This window comes from Carassius gibelio, chromosome A12 (assembly GCF_023724105.1).
Source record: "Carassius gibelio isolate Cgi1373 ecotype wild population from Czech Republic chromosome A12, carGib1.2-hapl.c, whole genome shotgun sequence".
Classification (NCBI taxonomy): Eukaryota; Metazoa; Chordata; class Actinopteri; order Cypriniformes; family Cyprinidae; genus Carassius; species Carassius gibelio.
In genome coordinates, this window is record NC_068382.1 from 2,892,022 (window position 1) to 2,911,346 (window position 19,325).

The following is a 19,325-nucleotide window of genomic DNA, read 5'->3' on the forward strand; positions in this document are numbered from 1 at the left end:
GGTGATGACGGTTATGACGTGAGTCAAAAGTGACGGTTCATAACATAACCGCCGGGGGGGGTGGGGTGGGGTGGTAGGTGTAGTGGATCTGCCGTAGAGTCAATTGGTTGTTCTTGGAGATAGCGGGTTAACTCCGTATCAGCGCCACTCTGATCGGTAAAGGGGCAGAGATTTCAGACCTCCGTTTATTAAGGAGATCTGTCACAAAACTCATCATCCGCACCAACGTTTTTTGAGCAAATTTCAAAGCCGCACCCGCCCGCCATCCACTGATCGCTTTGCTGATGGGAGCCGCAAAAAAAGCCATTGTCTGTTCTAGAAAGGATGCAGCAAAGATATTTAATGCTAATGTATGAAGCATAGGCCTACGCTGAGTTTCATTTACGATGAGATGTGCTCTAGTTCACAGTGCAGTGCAAGTGAACGCGGCGCGCTGGTGCTTCCATGTCACGGTTATCATTGTCTGCTATATTTGCTTTTTATTTATTAAAATACATGCAATTGGTTGATGAAACATTTATTAAAATTAAGATAAAATTTGTACAAAACGAAATTAGTTTTTAAGAAAGGTTTTCTACAAAGCAAAATTTTATGAAGTGGTAAATATCATGTCTGACGATTTACAAAACTTCATTAAGTGGTAAAAACCATGTCTCCCAATATATTGCGCATCTTATGATCCTATCTAAAAAATGAAAATAATTTTTGATAAAAAATGTTTGTAAAAAATATTTTAATGACACGGTTTTGGCGGTTATAGTGTGTTCAACTATAACCGCCGGTCTCACGGTTATATACTAACCGTCACACCCCTAGTTGAAACTGGAAACGAAAATATTATCATTTATCGCAATAATATCTTGGACAATTTATCTTCCAGCAAAATTTGTTATCGTGACAGGCCTAATCCCTACCTTAGGGCACTTTTCCACTGCGTGGTACAACTCAGTTCAGTACGGAACAACTCGATTCGGCTCTGTTTGTGTTTCCACTGTAGTTTGTGTTTGATCCTTCACTGTCTGTGCTGATTTAAATCTAGTGGTTCTTTTGTGTTTGTGTAGCAAGTTCAGTGACACAGGTCGTGATGATTCTCTCTGGCCAATCAGTGATCAGCAGAGTTGAAGACTCAGAGATGTTATCTCTGCAAAAAGTGAATGCAAAAAGTACAGAATAAAGGGTATGATTAATTGTGGCCAATGTTATTAGAACTAAATATTTCATAATGAGATTTACCCCTATTTTAAATTGTTATACTCCAATGAAAGGTTAGATTTTTTTTTATAAAAGATCAAATGAAATAACGATGCAGATCTATTTCCACAGCCTTCTTTGACCATATTTACCAAAGGTATGAATAATTTTGAGCACAACTGCATACACGTCAGAGTGTAAACCAAGCCATAAGCAGTTACATCCCGTAACAAATGACAGTCAAAAAAAAAATATATATATATATATATATATATATATATTAGGGCTGAACGATATATCGTTATCGTATCTATATCTAGATATGAACTTTCAAGATATTAATATCGAAAGAAGCAATGATATAGACGATATAGATTTCCCCTCTCCAGGCTTGCCCTGCATACAACTCTGGCAGTCACAACAAACATCAGTTTTACGAGTGCCCTTGACTGCACCGCTAAAGCCAGCGCGCACGCACTAGGGACGTGGGAACTATATTGTGAGGGGGGGGGGGGCGTTTCCATGGTGACACGTCATTGCTTGTCACGTGACACACTGCAGCAGGAACAGCGCTGAATGAATGATGATCTGCTTTTATATAATTTTTCCTTTTTTATTCAGAATATTCACAAATGTGTTAGTTATGGCATTAAATATCTGATATTCCGATTGTCAAATACATGCAAGTGGAAGTATATTGTTGTTTAAACACTTTTATAACGATCGTGTTAGTTGAGCTGTATGCGCGATGGGCGCCGCCATGTTAGTTTGTGCCGCAGACGCGGTTCAGAGAATCGGATCTCTTGGATTTACAACCTCCATGTTTACAACACGTGAATTCATCCACTTCTCCCGAAATACTTAAAAGTGGCTGGTGAAGTGGGTAATATAATATGTATAATATGAAGTATAATATGTAAACACTGAAGTTACTTACACAATGTGTATCTGATATGAATAAAACTGCATATATATTTTTTCGAGAATGTTGCACTCCTGTTGCCATTTGTTATTCTTCACGAAAGTTCATGCCAATAAATAAGAAATATTGCTGACTTTACGTCTTCCGTTATTTGACGTTGAAAAAGGAAACCTTTTTTTTTTTTTTAGACATGGAAAATCGATTTTACAATCGATTCAATGAACACTTATGTCTTAAGAATAGAAAATGATTTTTTTCACAAAAGTGACAGCACTAGCTCTGAGTGCGCCTGTCTCTGGCCAGTATGAACAGAGTAGCGCGTGCCGTTAGGTGCGCACGAGAGAGAGAGCCGCGTATCACGGACACCGACACTGAACCGAGCTCTCTTCTGCGAAGTTCACCTCGAATTTCCTCCTGCACCCGAACGAACAAATGCAAATCGCAGTTTGAACAAACAAAAAGATGTGAAAGAGCCCAATTCAACACCACGGTGTTTTGGTGTTCAGGGCTCGCGCAGAGAAAGGCGTCTCAAAATACTAGAACATCAAATTTGCTTATTTTTGCTCTTGTGCCGACAAATACATACAAAATATGTCAAAATATCCACCTTGGAAATTATGCTCGAAAAACTGTCAGTTATTTCTTAAGTGAAAGTAAACAGTTGAGGAAAGAAATGGGATGTGTATTATATTGGATGCGTTCATGGTCTCTTAAAGTGGCCGCGCCTAATTTAGCTACTGGCTGCTGTAATGTTAATCCAAGAAAATGAAAATGCTAAGTCCTTTAGTCCTTTTCTAATGCACCACCTAGCTTGATAAACCCCTTCTCAAAGACTTACTGTTTGCCAATTTTATTTGGGTAACACATATTTCAGAATTCGAATGAGCAATTTTAATCTAGATTAATCTAGATTAATTTCAAGATCACAGTGAGATTAATCTAGATTAAAAAAATTAATCTATGCCCACCTCTAATATATATATATATATATATATATATATATATATATATATATATATATATATATATATATATATGCAAACACACACACACATATATACACTATACACACACACATATATATATATTTATATACACTATACACACACACACACTCACATATATATATATATATATATATATATATATATATATTAGTAAAATGGGTTTATGATGCCTAAAGTTGTGTGCCAATAAAGAACATGCATGCTCCCCTTAACGCTGCTTACTTGAACCATGCATATGACTACGAATGCTGTCAAACGTTATTTCCAATTATAACAATAATTCTATAATAACACGAACGTAATCAGGTAATTCATGATTTCTATTTATTTATACAATGGCATTTAAGTTAGCCTTCATAATATATTACAGTAAGATCAGCAATGGTCTGTGTCTCAAAACGGCACTAAGGTACATTCATAGTTTACTCATCAGAATTGCGATTGCAATCCATAATCCATAATGGACTAACGTTACGTGAATTGTGTGTGCCGTACCGGATCCATCCTCCGTTCGGAGCCGCTCGGCATCTGCGCCTGGGCTGCTGCTCGGCACCGCGGCCATCTTCAGAACTCGACCGCAAGCACAAGAGTTGACCCGATACCTGTAAAGCAGAAAGACGCTCTCAATACTACATAAGGGCACCGTCGTGTTTAAATGGTTCAGTCCCCTATACAGCGAACAAAGCGCATTGAAACCAGTAGAAAACCCCGTACAACAATGGAGAACATAGACCGAGAATGGAATGTAATGTCGTCGTCGTCGTCTTCTTCTTCTTTTGGAGTTTTATGACGGCAAACAAACGATACGTGCATTTCTGCCACCTACTGGGCTGGAATGTGGAACATTGATGGAATAGGATACTTTTTTTTTTTTTTTTTAAGTATGTCGTTAAAGCATTACACATTTTATAATGATTCAGGCCATTATTCAACAGAGTTTTAAGTATAATATTTTATATCCCTATTTCTTTTCATTCTTCCAACATAAATGCTCTTTCATTATCATAAGCAGAACAATGTAATATTGCATGATATACTGCTTCCGGTAATCCACACAGACCACAGTTCCCAGACTCATGCTTATTCATTGTATATATAGACGGCTGCATATATGAAAATAAAACACCTAACCCTAAAAAAATTCTAACAAAAGGTTTCTCAGCTGTTTTTTGTAGTATTAGGTGTCCTTAATAACATACTAAAAGTTTACCAAAGTTTGACCACTAGAAAGGTGTAATTTTCAAGATGGCTTCCAAGATGGGCAGGGCGCCCTTAAAATATCCTAACTCCTTCATTATTTGACTTAGTCAAGTAATCTTGATGTCTAACCTCATGTTTTATGGGTCTGTGAATCCATTGGACTTGTATAAATTGCACTGACATGATTACATACTTATGGAATACATGATTTTGTGAGAATACTGTAAGGTTTTATCATTGTTTGGGGTGGACCAGAGATGTAAACAATTTAGCCTATGTCATGTAAATTGTTTTGCTAAAACACAGACTTTACATTCAATGTAAAAGTTATTGCACCCAAAAGTAACTTAAATTGGAGTTGTATAACTTTGATCATAACTTTGATCATAAACAACCCTGTATTAGCCCGAACAGAGGCCTGTGTGTGAAACATCTAAAATGGTCACTCTTTTCAATTTTAATAAGGTAATTAATATGTAATGCATCCTTTATAGATGTTTTAGAGTATAAAGGTGGCATTATACTAAACCCAACAAACCTAAATTCACCATTTTCAGCAATTCAGAAGATGGTAGAATAGAATATTGCCATTTGATATTGCGTGACTCATTGTAATGTTGTTGGCAGCACAGTGTATACCATTTTGCTCAAACAAAATTCATCCTTGACTACTTAAAAGAAAAGTTCTTTATTTTTTGTAATTTAATTAAAAAAAGTAAACTTTTTTTTTTTTTTTTTTAATTCTGTTCGTTACGACTTACAGCTTAGGAAAATATAAAATTCAGTATCTCAAAAAATTTGAATATTCCATTTTGAGCTTGATTAGTTTTATTAATTATGAGTATAAATACTGGGTACCTCCTGGGCTAGTTCAGAACATGCAACCACAATTATGGGGAAGACTACTGACTTGACTGTTGTCCAGAAGAAAATCATCATAACCCTCCACTAAGAGGTTAAGCCACAGAAGGTCATTGCTGAAAGGGCTGGCTGTTCACAGAGTGCTGTATCAGAATATATTTATAGAAAGTTGACTGCAAAGAAAAAGTGTGGTAGGAAAAGGTGCATAAGCAACAAGGATGACTTCAGCCTTGGGAGGATTGTCAGGAAAAGCAGATTCAAGAACTTGGGAGAGCTTCACAAGGAGTGGACTGAAGCCAGTACATCAAGAGTCATCACACTCAGACATCTTCAAGAAAAGGGCTACAGCTGTCACATTCCCAAAACCAAGCCACTCCTGAACCAAAAAAAAAACAAACATCAGAAGCATTTCACCTGGGATAAGGAGAAAAAGAACTGTTGCTCAGTGGTTCACAGTCCTCTTTTCAGATGAAAGTTAATTTTGCATTTCATTTGGAATTCAAGGTCTGGAGGAAGACTGGAGAGGGACAGAATCCAAAGTCCAGTGTGAAGTTTCTGAAGTCAGTGATGATTTGAGTGCCGTGACGCCTGCTGGTGTTGGTTCATTATGTTTTATCAAGTCCAAAGTCAATGCAGCCATCTAACAGGAGATTTTGTAGCACTTTATGCTTCCATCTGCTGACAAGCTTAATGGAGATGCTGATTTAATTTTGCAGCAGGAATTTAGCACCTATGTCAGGGATATAGGAGGGAGGACCCAATTTCATTGGGAGGTAATAAGGTTTTATTGACAAAACAGACTGATACAAGAGGGTAGTGAAGTGAACAATAGATAACACAACAGGATAACAGTTAACAGGAACAGCTAGGGGAGGCCACTGGGAAAGCTTCAGGAAACAACTGGCAGAATACTTGGCAACAGAGGGGGCAGCAAAACCAGGCTGATGGAGAAGACCACACAAGGTACCGTAGAGCAGATCTCAGACACTTGTTAACCACTGACTCTGAAACAGACCAAGTGCCAGAACCAGGGCAGAACACACGGGGACAGGTCAGGAACTCGAACACAAAACTAGACAGGACAAAGCTCCACAAAAACACAAATTAAACTCAAGACAAGGAAAGATATAAGCCAATGAACTAATAAAAGGTTAAGTAACAAGGTAAGAAATTACCAGTTTAACCAACAAGAATCAAGACTAGAAAAGCCAAATAAATATTACAAATAAAAGGCCATAAGCAAGAACAAACAAATTACTAAAATAAGGAGCAAGACAAAAAAATAGAACTACAAGGACTAAACAAGGGCACAAGACCAACCAGACAAGGAGACACGGGCGCGTATTCAGCCACATACAGAGACCGAGAGGGTGTGAATGACCATGAACCAGCAAACATAAAAGGGTAAGGGGCACTATAAATAAGGAGGAAAATACATGAGGGATAGTTGAGCACAATAAGACTGACCAGGCTGATGAGGGGGGTGTGGTAAACCGGAAACAAGGAGGAGGGGCTAAAGGAGCACATGGCCAAGAAAACAATTAACAAAGCCATGTGCTGACATTAGACACAAGAAACAAAACATAAAACAAAGTGCAAAACCCTCACAACCTACCCACAGTGCCAAAACCACTTCCAAGTGATTTGCTGACCATGATATTATTGTGCTTGATTGGCCAGCCAACTCACCTGACCTGAACCTCACAGAGAATCTATGGGGTATTGTGAAGAGGAAAATAAGTAACATCTGAAAAACAATACAGAGGAGCTGAAGGCCCCATCAAAGCAACCTGCAGTACCACAGACAGTAATTGCAAAAAGAGCCCTAACCAAGTATTGATAGCATAATTAAACCTACTTTGGAGATCTTGAACATTTCTGTTTTGTAAATCTTTTTTTGATTGTTCTTTGAGGAAATATTCTAATTTTTTTGACATACTGAAGCTGTAAGTCGCAACCATCAGAACTCAAACAAAAAACTCTTTACATATTTCAGTTTGTGCATGTGCAATAAATGTAGAATATAGAAGGTTTGCTTTTTTAAATTACATTACAAAAAATAAATAACTTTTCCATGATATTCTATTTTCTTTTTACATGTACCTGCATGTACTTAAGGGAAATTGTACATATTTTCCCCATAAATATGCTTGTAACCAATTGCTTTAATATATAATTGGACTTATAATCACTTATCTATCATGCAAATATGCTAGTTATAATATTACATGGCAAAAACATGTATCAGGCACCAATATTTCTGGTCTAGGAGGAATACAAAGGAGTAATGGTCATTTTAAGTACCTGGCGGCAGCCATTTTGAAAAACGGGGCCTTTCTTGGAGTCAAACTTTGGTAAACTTTTAGTATGTTTTTAAGTACATTTGATACTACTGTAAACCACTGAGAAACGTTTTGTTAGAATTTTTTGGGGGTCAAGAAATATTTGCAGCTGACTAATGAGAAAAATTTAAAGCAGTACGTCCAGTGCGAAGTCATGTAATAATTTTATCTTCTCTTCTACTAGCAAAATTATGATATCTACCTCTCTCCTCCTTATTTCAAATTCTCATCTCATCTCATTTTTATTGCTGTTCTAATTTTAGCCTTAAAGGGTTAGTTCACCCAATAATCAAAATTACATCATTAATAACTCACCAGAAAGGTAAGGAAAACATCATCAAAGTAGTCCATGTGACATCAGAGGGTCAGTTAAAATTTTTTGAAGCATTGAAAATACATTTTCGTCCAAAAATAGCCTGTCTGAACCGAACTGGGCCCGGTTTCCCGATAACGCTCACTCTTAGCGTGCTAAGAAGACCTCGAAAGATACATCTAATATACCAGAGTTGTTTATGTTCCTAAGTGTGTTCCCCGATGTGTCACTTAGGAAGCTTCTTAGCACGCTGCCTCTTACGTCCGACGTAACAAGAGCGCTGTCCAAAGTGAGGGTGCTGAATTAGTTGGCATCGATTGCTCATGAATCGATTTTCCACTTCACGCGATGGTGCAATACAGCGTTAAGAAAGACAACACACTCTATGCAAATTAAATATTCCTCAAATTATTACAGTAACATTTATTTTAACATAGTTTAAGTTATCAGTAAAATATAGACTATAAATTAAATTATCAAATGGTCAGTAATATGTTCACACGATATGTTGTGACGGATAGACGAACCGGGTATCCCTCGCTAATCATCCATCCCGTTGTTGTGCCACTCGTGCCGCGGAGATCAGCCCCCCTATGGTCCACTATAACCTGCACGTTTATGGCCACGTCTCCTTTTCGCGATATGTACACCTGATCAATCACTGATGGATTGGCGATAGGGATGAGTGTGCCATCCACAAGGATGTTATCCCCGGCATGGCGCAGAAGGGTGTTGGTGACAGTGTGGACGCACCTCCACACCGAGGTCTTGCATAGACTGTAGCCCTCTCCCACGACCTCAACGAATCTTTCTGTAGCAAAAAAAAAAAAAAAAAAAAAAAAAAAAATAGCGCTGGTCTCCAGGACTTAAAGCAAAATTTTGTCGCGTTAGCCTGGCAAGCGCAGGTCTGAGAAGGTCCAGCAGCTCCATTATGAGCTGTCTTGGGAGGGATTTTTTTTTTAATATAGCCACGTCAGGAAAAATGTCAAAAGGGCTTAAGTTTTGCCGAATAAAAAAATTGACATAGACTAAACGGCTCCGCGTCCGGCTCCATCTTTGATTCAATACAATGACACGTTCACTGACATAGTCAATATAGTTGGTCGCTTACTGGACACCACCATGCCATTTATAGATCTTAGCCATTTAGAGACAAATTGTTTACCAGATTTTATTTATCCAAAAATTGATTGTCAATTCGCTTTAATTACATTACGAAAAAGCCTAGGCTAACTACCACCACATAAAGTCAACTTCATAAATAGGCCTGTATCCATTGCGAACATAATTTATTATGAGTCTTAAAAAATAACATAAAATCATTGTTGAGCCAAAACATTGTCAACATACCATAGTTTGACTTGTACTGCGCTGCGCTGATTTCTAAAGACTGCTGTACAGTAGCGTTTTGAGCTCAAACCACGCTAAGAGAGAGCTTACGAATGGTCCAGACCAACTTTACAAAAGTATTACTTACAGAAGATATACTTAGCGTACGAACGTGTCAGGAATCGTGCCATAAGGTTAAGAGAGAGGTTAAGGAATAGGTTAAGAACTACTTAGCGATAAGAGCGTTTTGGGGAATCGGGCCCTGATTCTTTTGGTGATTGATTCTGAACTAATACTGTGCTAATGTTATGAGCCCAGGTAGACCGAAGGCTTGAATCAAGGGCAATCATTGCAAATGAAGTTCGTTATCTGGCTCGGCTCGGTGATCATCTTCAGTTCTCTCTTCACAGCAGTTTAAACTCACTGTTTGAGTACATTAATTACTCCGGGATATTGGTTTGTTTTAATTCAGAGGGAGTGTCAGCCACATTAAAAAAGTTTTAAAATATTCAATTCAATTTGTTGAACTGGTTCAAGAACATCCGGTTACATCGAATGAATTGCTAACCGGATATCACTACACTTCAGAGTTTTGAACCCTCTCACAATAGACACGGAAGAGAAGACAATGATGAATAAAGTCGTAGTTTTTGCTATTTTTGGACCAAAATGTATTTTTGATGCTTCAAAAAATTCTAACTGACCCTCTGATGTCACATGGACTACTTTGATCATGTTTTTCTTACCTTTCTGGACATGGACAGTATACCATACAAACAGTTTCAATGGAGGGACTGAAAGCTCTCGGACTAAATCTAAAATATCTTAAACTGTGTTGCGAGGATAAACGGAGGTCTCACGTGTTTGGAACGACAAGAGTTATTAATGACATAATTTTGATTATTGGGTGAACTAACCCTTTAACTTCTTCTTTGCTTAGTGGAATAATAATTTCTATATGTGATAATTTCAATGCCTGTTTTGCTACATGATCCGCAACCTCAATGTCATCCACTCCCACGTGTGCTGGAGCCCATAGGAAACATTTTAATTCCTATCTTACTCACTCTATATATACATAAAAGAATTTCATACAAAATATCTTCTTGAAGATCTTCCACTGATAAGACTTGCTAATGCAGAGAATGAGTCTGAACACAGCATTCATTGGCCAAGTATCCTCCATCCACCTGATAGCTAATAATATTACTACCATATCTGTAGTGTAAACTCATTACACTACTACTTCGGGGCTCATTTCTAGATTAATTATTCCGCATGACTGGGCTTCTTCTTCTGCTATCCTTCCAAAACTTCTAAACTTGTCTGATTTATGTTCCCAGCATTTTCCCAATACTTTTTTAATTGGATGAGTTTCATCATGTCCCTTTACAGAAATCCAATAAGTCAACATCAACTTTACTCTTCTAATATCAAGCTGCAGCTCTCTCATTTCTACCTGTGAGGCAGGAATAGGAGAAGATCTAATCGCTCCGCAACATTTTCGTAATGCTCATGACTGTATCATTTCAACTTTCTGCAGCAAACTTTTCGACGCTGACCCATATCCTATACATCCATAATCGATAGTTGACCTAATGCAAAAAATATTTTTCCTTATGAATGAAATGACGTCTGGCACCCCAATCTACCCCTGCTAAACATCTTAATATATTTAAGACTTTTTTTTTTTGCATTTATCTTATATATATATATATATATATATATATATATATATATATATATATATATATATATATATATATATATAAATTACAAATGTCAGATTTTAATCAAACCATACCCTCAAATATCTTATCACATTCACTTGTTGTAAAGGTTTGCCATATAGCTTTAATCTAATATTAGGACTTTCTCTCTTTTTTGAAAAACAAATTACCTGTGTTTTCGACACTGATAAACAAAATACCCATTTATCTGTACATTTTTCCACTTCCTTAATTGCATTCTGCATACTTTTAACCACATATTGAACATTCTCACCCCTCTTCCACAGAGCTCCGTCATCTGCAAACAGAGACATGGAAAATGAAGATCCTACCTTAACTTGAATAGATCTATCTAAAAGAAAACTATGAAACCAGTTAAACATTCTTCCTCCAATAACCATATTATCCAATTTAATAAGAAATCCCTCTTTCCAAACATATAAAATGCTTTTTCCACGTCTAAAATTACCCCTATTAAAATTGTATTATTAACTTGAGCCTTCCTTATGTCAGAATCTAAACATAACACAACATCCATTGCATTCCTACCTTTCCTAAATCTGGAATGGGGGAAAAAATCCTTTACTTTCCAACACATGATTTAGTAAAAAAATTACCATTCTCTCCATGATTTTAAAGAGATTTGACGTAAAGGCAATAGGCCTATAATTAGTTGCCACAGAATTATCCTTTCCTGGTTTTGCTATAGGAATAATTATCCCAATGTTTCCATGTAGTCGATAAGCTCCCTTTTTCCCATACTTTATTAAAAAGATTTAACAATATATAACGTGACTGTGATGAGTGGGGCAGGGCTGAGAGCCGTGGGAACGGAGCGAGGCCAGTGGAGTGATTTGGAAATGAGTGACACCTGCACCACTCACCGCTCTTGAGTCCCACAGAAGAGATCGAAAGGATAAAAGAGGAGCTACAACAGTGAAGGATGAGAGAGGACCAGGCCTGCACTGTAAAATATTTCCAGACTTTCACAATATTTAACTGTGTTTTTACAGTAAAATACTGTTTTTATTGTTTTACTGTAATATCACAGTAATGTGGATTCGCTCACTGACTATTAACTATCTGCTGTGATATGACAGCAAATTACTGTAAATTACTTGAAGAATGGGCGGGATGTCCCAGGGTAGCTCGACATGGTCATCCATTTTGCATTATCACTGTGAACTTTAGAAGACGACGCACACCACACAAGAAGTTCTGCTGAGATATTATTTACCTATTCAGCTGAGAACGAAGGCGCCATCTTCAGTCTGGCTACTTTACATGTAATTATGCTCTCTCTTCAAAAAAAAAGAACAAATTCCGTACTTTAATAAGTCTGACATAATATGCTCCCTTTGATCCAGCTCACGACGACACAACACGACGCAGGAATATTCTCTTGGCACTGACGATGATATCTGATGTAAAAAGGTAAGTTACGAGGTAAATAAAAAGTGCATATAGCTAAAACAAAAATGGATCTAAGCAGTTATTTATGCGATCTTAGAGATCTGGCTAGCTAGCAAGTTAGAGTTTCATAGTGGTGGTTGAAAATCCCTGACATTGTCATGAAAGCAGCCGAAAAATGGACTTAAAAACTTAGAAAAGTGCTTTACAGCAGTTGTTTATGAGGAATTATGTTTTTGTTACCAAGTTTTGTTAAAGGATGGCTTGCAATTTTTTTTTAATGATCCTATGTTTTGTGCAATTATTTAAGTGAACGTAATCGAAATTTATTAAGTCTTTGGAGAGAGGTGAATAATCTTGAACAAATTTTTTGATGAAAGAAAAAATAGGCTAGTCTCTAACGTTAGTGCATGGCTAACTTTACAAAGTTTGAACTTGAAGAATGGGCGGGATGTCTCAGGGTAGCTCGACACTAGGGATGTCAACGATTAATCGATGATCGATTAATTGTCGATAAGAGATGCAATCGATTAAGGCTATCGATGGTCGGTTAACCGATTCAATGTTGGGCTGCGTGCGGCTCATGCGCACTCAACACGTGCGAGCGGCTGTGAGTGACGGTGACGATATATAAAAGCATCATCATTCATTCACAATGTACAAATTAAGCTTTTAATGTGATTTAAACTTTAAAGTACATTAAAATAGAAACAACATAAAAGTTCTTCAACATTAAAAGCAATAGAAATGTAGTTACTAATCATTTCATCAGATAACTGTTTTATATCGTGCGCTTTGCAGGGCTGCGGGACACAGTGACAGGACAGGTAGTCTATTCATTCCTACAATTTGTTAATTCATTCCTACGAATTATTAATGTGGCAATTGTCCATGTTTCATTAATTTTGTTCCCTAAATAACCCATGATTTAAGTGAAATAAGGGAACAAATGAATAAATCGAACGAATTCTTAATTCATGAAATCTTTAATTTCCCTTCCCATGTTTACCACAGTAAGAGATGCGAAAACAGTTATTAAAAGCGAAAGATAATAAAATAAACCTGGGAAATTAGAGGGTTAGACTATGAAGATTTAGGAAAAGAAACAATGCCTAAATATACTGAATTTGTGGAAATTCGTGACCAACCGGCAAACCAGAACAAAGCCGCGTAAATGAAGACTATGGGGTCCAAAAGCATGGTCGCGATGTAACATTTTCCAGTTAACCTATTATTCCTCTAATAAACAAAGCTTTTATACCACACTTGTCATAATCAGATCTTATCATTTCTAAATAAATAATTGCTGGATTCAAAACAGCGATTAATAGGCGCTGTGACCGACACATTCCTGGAGCATTCAGTTTAAATAGACCGTAGTATACCGGTCCACTCTGCTGTTATGCCAAGGACGTTTTTGCTCATATGAAGAGGATCATCTTTTCCGTCTATATGCGAATGCGTGTTAAGTACAAGCCTAGTTTACATTATAAATAATAGTTTAACATTCAAATACATTGCGAAAATGGAAACATTTTGATTTGTGCCGAATGAGACATGAGCAATAACCTCCAAGTAAATCTAGCCAAAGCCGCTCGCTCATCCTCGTGTGCACGCATGCACTGTCACGATCTAATGCGCTGTATGCCGGATTTTTAAAAATCTGACATTTTCTAGGACAGAATCCAGCAGGATCAAATTAATGTGAGCAACTGTGTTTTGGTGCAGCAGCGCCGATGTAGTTCACTTAATGTGCAGCGCAGTCACACGCGCTCCACATTTCGGATAATTTTATACAATAATGTCAGTTGAAAACATTGCAATTGTGCTTTAAAATACAACAACGAGCACCACAAAACCATTTAAAGATGCGCGTTCAGCGTTCTCCGTGCGGGATTGGAAACTGTCAACAAAGTAAAATGACCTCAAAAGTATGGCGCGCTCTCTTCATGATCATAATCGCATCTATTCATTTAATAATCCTGCTACTAGCATTTTATTCAGACTAAAACCTCTTTAATTCAAGTGAGAAAGCGTTTTGTGTGTGTGTGTGGCTTTTGCACATCCTGTCATACCGCTGACTGCGTGCCTGCAATAGACGCATTTTGCAGTATTATGGTTAACGATTAATCGATTAATTGATCGTTAATTTAAACGACGATCGATCATGGAAATAATCGAAATTTGACATCCCTACTCGACACGGTCATCCATTTTGCATTATCACTGTGAACTTTAGAAGACGACGCACACGAAAAGTTCTGCTGAGATATTATTTACCGTGTTGACTTTATCTTTACTTCAGTTATTGCTTCAGAGGTAAAATGTAATATTTCTGTCGTTGTACTTTTATTATTTGCATTTTAAAATTGTATTATTTCATGTAGACTTTCGTATCTGAGTGAAAAAAAGTGCGTCATCATCCATTTTGAATATCTATAGCTAATTCCTGTGAATTTCAATTCAAAGACAACGCACATGCCACGACAAGATCATTTTTGAGAGATTCTTGACTCTAACTTTATTTCGGTTGCACTTCACGGGTAAAATAGACTAATCTGTCTTTGTACTTTTATTATTTGTGTTTTAAGAATGTGTTTATTCTCCCCGTCGATCTTCGTATAGAATATCTGGAAAAAATGGACATACTTTAAAGAACCACAAGACGCCATCGTGCTTGAGGCTGACGTAAGTTTTGTTTTGCAAACACTTATTCAATTATTGGTAAAAAGTTTTCTTTTAATGTATATTCAGTAAAGTTGTTACTGAATATAAGGTTTAAAGTCAAAGGCAGTGTACTTTGCACCCCGTTGCATCTATAAAAATGTTTTCTGTATAAACTTACTTTACAGCCATCTGCCACAGCTGCAAACGTCCAAAGGATGACCAGATTGCCAAGCACACCTCGCTTGATTGTCCAAGGTACGATTTTCTAACGTAAGGCCCTATGAAATCAGCTTCTTTTTTTCCCAAATTAGTTTTTTTCCGTTTTAGTTTTCATGGATTCCATATTTATGGTTTAATTTTAATTTTAATCATCAAACAGCATGTATAATCAATTTCATTCATGAAGCAAACAATTTCACCAATCTTTTAAAATGTAATCAAATAGAAAAAAATAATTCATAGGGCCCTACTAACGTCATTCAGTATATTACTGATTAAACCTACATGTGTCCAGTACCTTAATACAGAGGTCTTCAACCCTGCTCCTGGGGACCTGCTGTCCTGCAAAGTTTATTTCCAACCTGCTTCAGCACAGTGGGTCCCCAGAAGCAGGGTTGAAGACCTCTGCATTATATTGTCTATGAATTATATTGGCAGTGAGTTAAGTCTTGTAAAAGGAATAGTTCACCCAAAAATATACTCCTCCGCAGGTCATCCAATATTTCTGAGTTTCTTTCTTCATCAAATCAGAAATTTTATTTCAGGCCTCCACCTTTAACATTGAAAGAGATTTTAGTCCATTGGTTTTTGACTGTACAATGTGAATAAAAATAATCCACATGACTCCAGTCGACAAATAAAAGTCTTCTGAACCCAAACCATTGATAATTTTTAAAAACAAAACAAATCTTATATACTTTTAACTACAAATCTTCATTTTCGTCCAGCTGTGCTTGTTCGTGAGAGGGATTTGCGCAACTTGCATTGGCAAAGATCACGCGTGACATCATGTAAGTTAGGTCGCAATTAAAAGAGGAGCGCTGTACAGCCGTTTAATGTTCTTTGCTCTAGATTTGTATTTGTATTATTATTATTCAAAATTATAGCTTCATGGGTTTATCGTGTATGACCATGTCTACATGATGATGTCAAGCGTGATATTTACCAAACTCTCCTTGTGCAATATGTCATGCAGTACCTCTCACGAACAAGATTTACAGTTGATAAGAATTCAAGTATTGTTTTGTTTTTAAAAATGACCAATGGTTTGGGTTCAGAAGACTTCTTTTGATGACTGGAGTCGTGTGGATGGACCTTTGATTGCCAGAGGGTAAGTAAATTATCAGCAAATATAAATGTTTAGGTGAACTATTCCTTTAAGTCGTTTAAAGGGATACTTCACTTTAAAATGAAAATTCTGTCATCATTTACTCACCCTCAAGTTGTTTCAAACCTGTATGAATTTCCTTCTTCTGCTGAACACATAGGAAGATACTCAGTAACCAAACCGTTAACTGGAACTATTGACTTCCATAGTACTTTTTTTCCTTTTCCATTTGGTTACTGACATTCTTCAGAATATCTATCTTTCTGTTTAGCAGAAGAAAGAAATTCATACAGGTTTGAAACAACTTGAGGGTGAGTAAATGATGGCAGAATTTTCATTTTAAAGTGAAGTATCCCTTTAACTAACACAACTTTATTTTTTATAACATTGCATGTTTGTACAACATTAAAGGGATGGTTCGGAATAAAATTAACCTAGGGTCTTTTCCCTTGGTTGAACATTATTAAAGTTAGAGCTTATTTAGAGAAATCAGCCAAATGGCTTAGTGCAGGCGCTAATGGATCCAAGGAGTTTGGCTCGAGGTCATGGTGCAAAGGACCCTATGTTGATTTTACTCCAAACCATCCCTTTAAAATGCTTGACCATTAGTTCATCTTGTTTTGTGAGTGCAGGTCTTACAGGTCCTGCATAATGTTTGGTACTTTTGTTTATTTCAGGGTTATATGATTAAGCCTGCAGCATGGTTGCTCTCCATCGAAGGACAAGTTGTCATGGGGCCACACGCAGACTTTATCACTGGTATTGCTTCGCTGTTTTCCAGTTACTACTGTTTGAATCTTCAATATCCAGAAGAGTCTACATGCACTCTTGAATTTATTCAAATCGTATTTAATCTCCTTTCAATGTTTCATGTGGGACTAAAGGGATGGTTCGGAGTAAAATCACCCAAGGGTCTTTTGCACCAAGACCTCAAGCCAAACACCCCCCACCCCCCCGCCAGAAGCCTTTTTTCCCTTGGTTGAACATTATTAAAGTTAGAGCTTATTTACAGAAATCAGCCAGATGGTTTAGTGCAGGGGCTAATGGATCCTATGATGTATCTCATAATTTACCCCACTAATAATGACCAGAATGGTACAAACTTTGTTGGTAGTACCAGTTTGCAACAATAACTAGTTAACAGTAAGTTGTTAACAGTTCGGAAAAAAAGAAATTATTTGTCATTACACTACATCTTTACGCAGCGCTTTCTGCCAGGACTTTTACGTGCTTTTCCCAAGCCACTGAAGTGACGTCGACGTCTGGGTTATTTCTTAAAATGTATTGTGATATATTGTAATATATTATTTTCCTCTTTATTTTCTAATATTTTATATATTTCAATACATTAAATAATATATTGATGATACATATATTATATAATATATATTATATATTGCAAAATATACAAATGATTGCCGCTTTCAATATACTGCAATATATTTTAGTTTCATAAGGTGGTAGCATGAGCTGTCAGGCAAGTGTTATTTAAATAAACTACTGATGTACTTTAAAACTTTCAAAAGCCTTGATTTATGAGTACAGAACCTATTTGTACTACTGTAGAAGTTTTGGCACCATTCTGGGCATTATTAGTGGGGTAATTTACCAGATACAGCCTAGGATCCATTAGCGCTTGCAAAAAGCCATCCGGCTGATATCTCTAAATAAGCTCTAACTTTAATAATGTTCAACCAAGGGTAAAAAGGCTTCTGGGGGGTGTTTGGCTCGAGGTCATGGTGCAAAGGAGCCTTGTCAGGATTCCACCACCATCATCATCACTCCCTCCACCCACTCGCTCGTCATCCCCTGAATATTAATTGTCATCACCTGCATCTCTTCATCCTCATCACCGTCACCTGCTATCCTTCATCACTGCTCACCCTTATATACCCACTCTCAACCTTCAGTCTCCGTCTGATCTCGTCATTACATGGCTTACAGACTCTATCTCAACACTCGCCTGAGAATCCGCGTATCTTCTGAGAACCCTCAAAGATCGGCCAGTCTTCTTCTGCCTTCAGTCCTCCTTCCACTTACTGTGATCAGAGATCGCTCAGTTGAATTGATATTGGTCCATACTCGCTCTCACTCTGATATTTCCGTCTGGTTCGGAGCATTCTGCTAAAAAACTCTCAAACGGTCCATCCTGTCTGCCTCCTGTCTCGTTTGTGACAGAAGATCAGACCAAAGATGCAGAATCCTACGGAGCCTGGGGGAAAACCATCTCAAGACCCGTTTGCCGAACTAGTGCGAGCAGTGCGCCAGTCAATCTTCTCTTCTTTACCGGACAACCCTTCTGCCATCCCTGAAGCAATCCTTCACTCTGCACGCCAACATCAACTTCCGCAAACACCCGCTACTTCGCCGGCTGCCTCTGCGAGTCCCATGGCCCGACCAGCGCCGTTCAGTGGTGAGGCGGAGGATTGCAGCGTTTTTTTGCTTCAGGTTTCACTATATTTCCAAATGCAAGCGCATCAGTTTACCGATGATTCCGCCCGGGTGGCCTTTATTATTTCTCTACTCTCTGGCAGAGCTCTCCAGTGGGCACAATCTCTTTGGAATTCAGATTCCCCAGTGTTAAAGTCCCTGTCAGGTTTCATATCTCATTTTAAGGAAGTCTTTGGCCAGGCTGTTTCAGATCTCTCAGTTCACGATCAGCTTTACAATCTCCGTCAAGGAAACTCCTCTGTCAGCACGTATGCCCTCCAGTTTCGCACCCTGGCGGCATCCTGTGGCTGGAACGAGTCGGCCCTGATTACCGCTTTCCGCCACGGCCTGAATCCGAACATCCGTCAGCTATTGGTTGTTTATGATGACTCCATGGGAATTGAGAACCTCATTCAGAAGACCATTCGAGTTTCACAACGCTTATCTGCCTGTGACAATCCGTCTACCGCTGTCAGTCCTCCGTCCTCGATTCCCATTGCTTCTCCTCCAGCACCTGAGCCCATGCAAGTGGACTCCACCCATCTCACTCCTTCTGAGCGCCAGCGTTGTATCCAGCTTCACCTCTGTCTGTACTG

The 19,325-nt window shown here is 37.8% G+C and overlaps 1 protein-coding gene across 6 annotated transcripts in view; it reads right to left on the minus strand.

The window, feature by feature from the left end:
- The window catches only part of med1 (mediator complex subunit 1), a 138,364-nt gene that overhangs the window by 110,728 nt on the left and 8,311 nt on the right, over nucleotides 1-19,325 (minus strand). For 2 of the 6 annotated variants that reach the window (XM_052612152.1, XM_052612151.1), the window contains exons 1-2: nucleotides 3,835-3,945; nucleotides 3,616-3,722 (exon numbers count right to left, since the gene is read on the minus strand). In XM_052612152.1, coding sequence (XP_052468112.1) covers nucleotides 3,616-3,682 — 67 coding nt within the window. In that variant the 5' untranslated portion in view covers nucleotides 3,683-3,722; nucleotides 3,835-3,945. Of the gene's footprint in view, nucleotides 1-3,615; nucleotides 3,949-19,325 lie in introns of those variants that run through there. The other 4 variants (XM_052612156.1, XM_052612154.1, XM_052612153.1 and 1 more) reach the window with 3 other exon arrangements.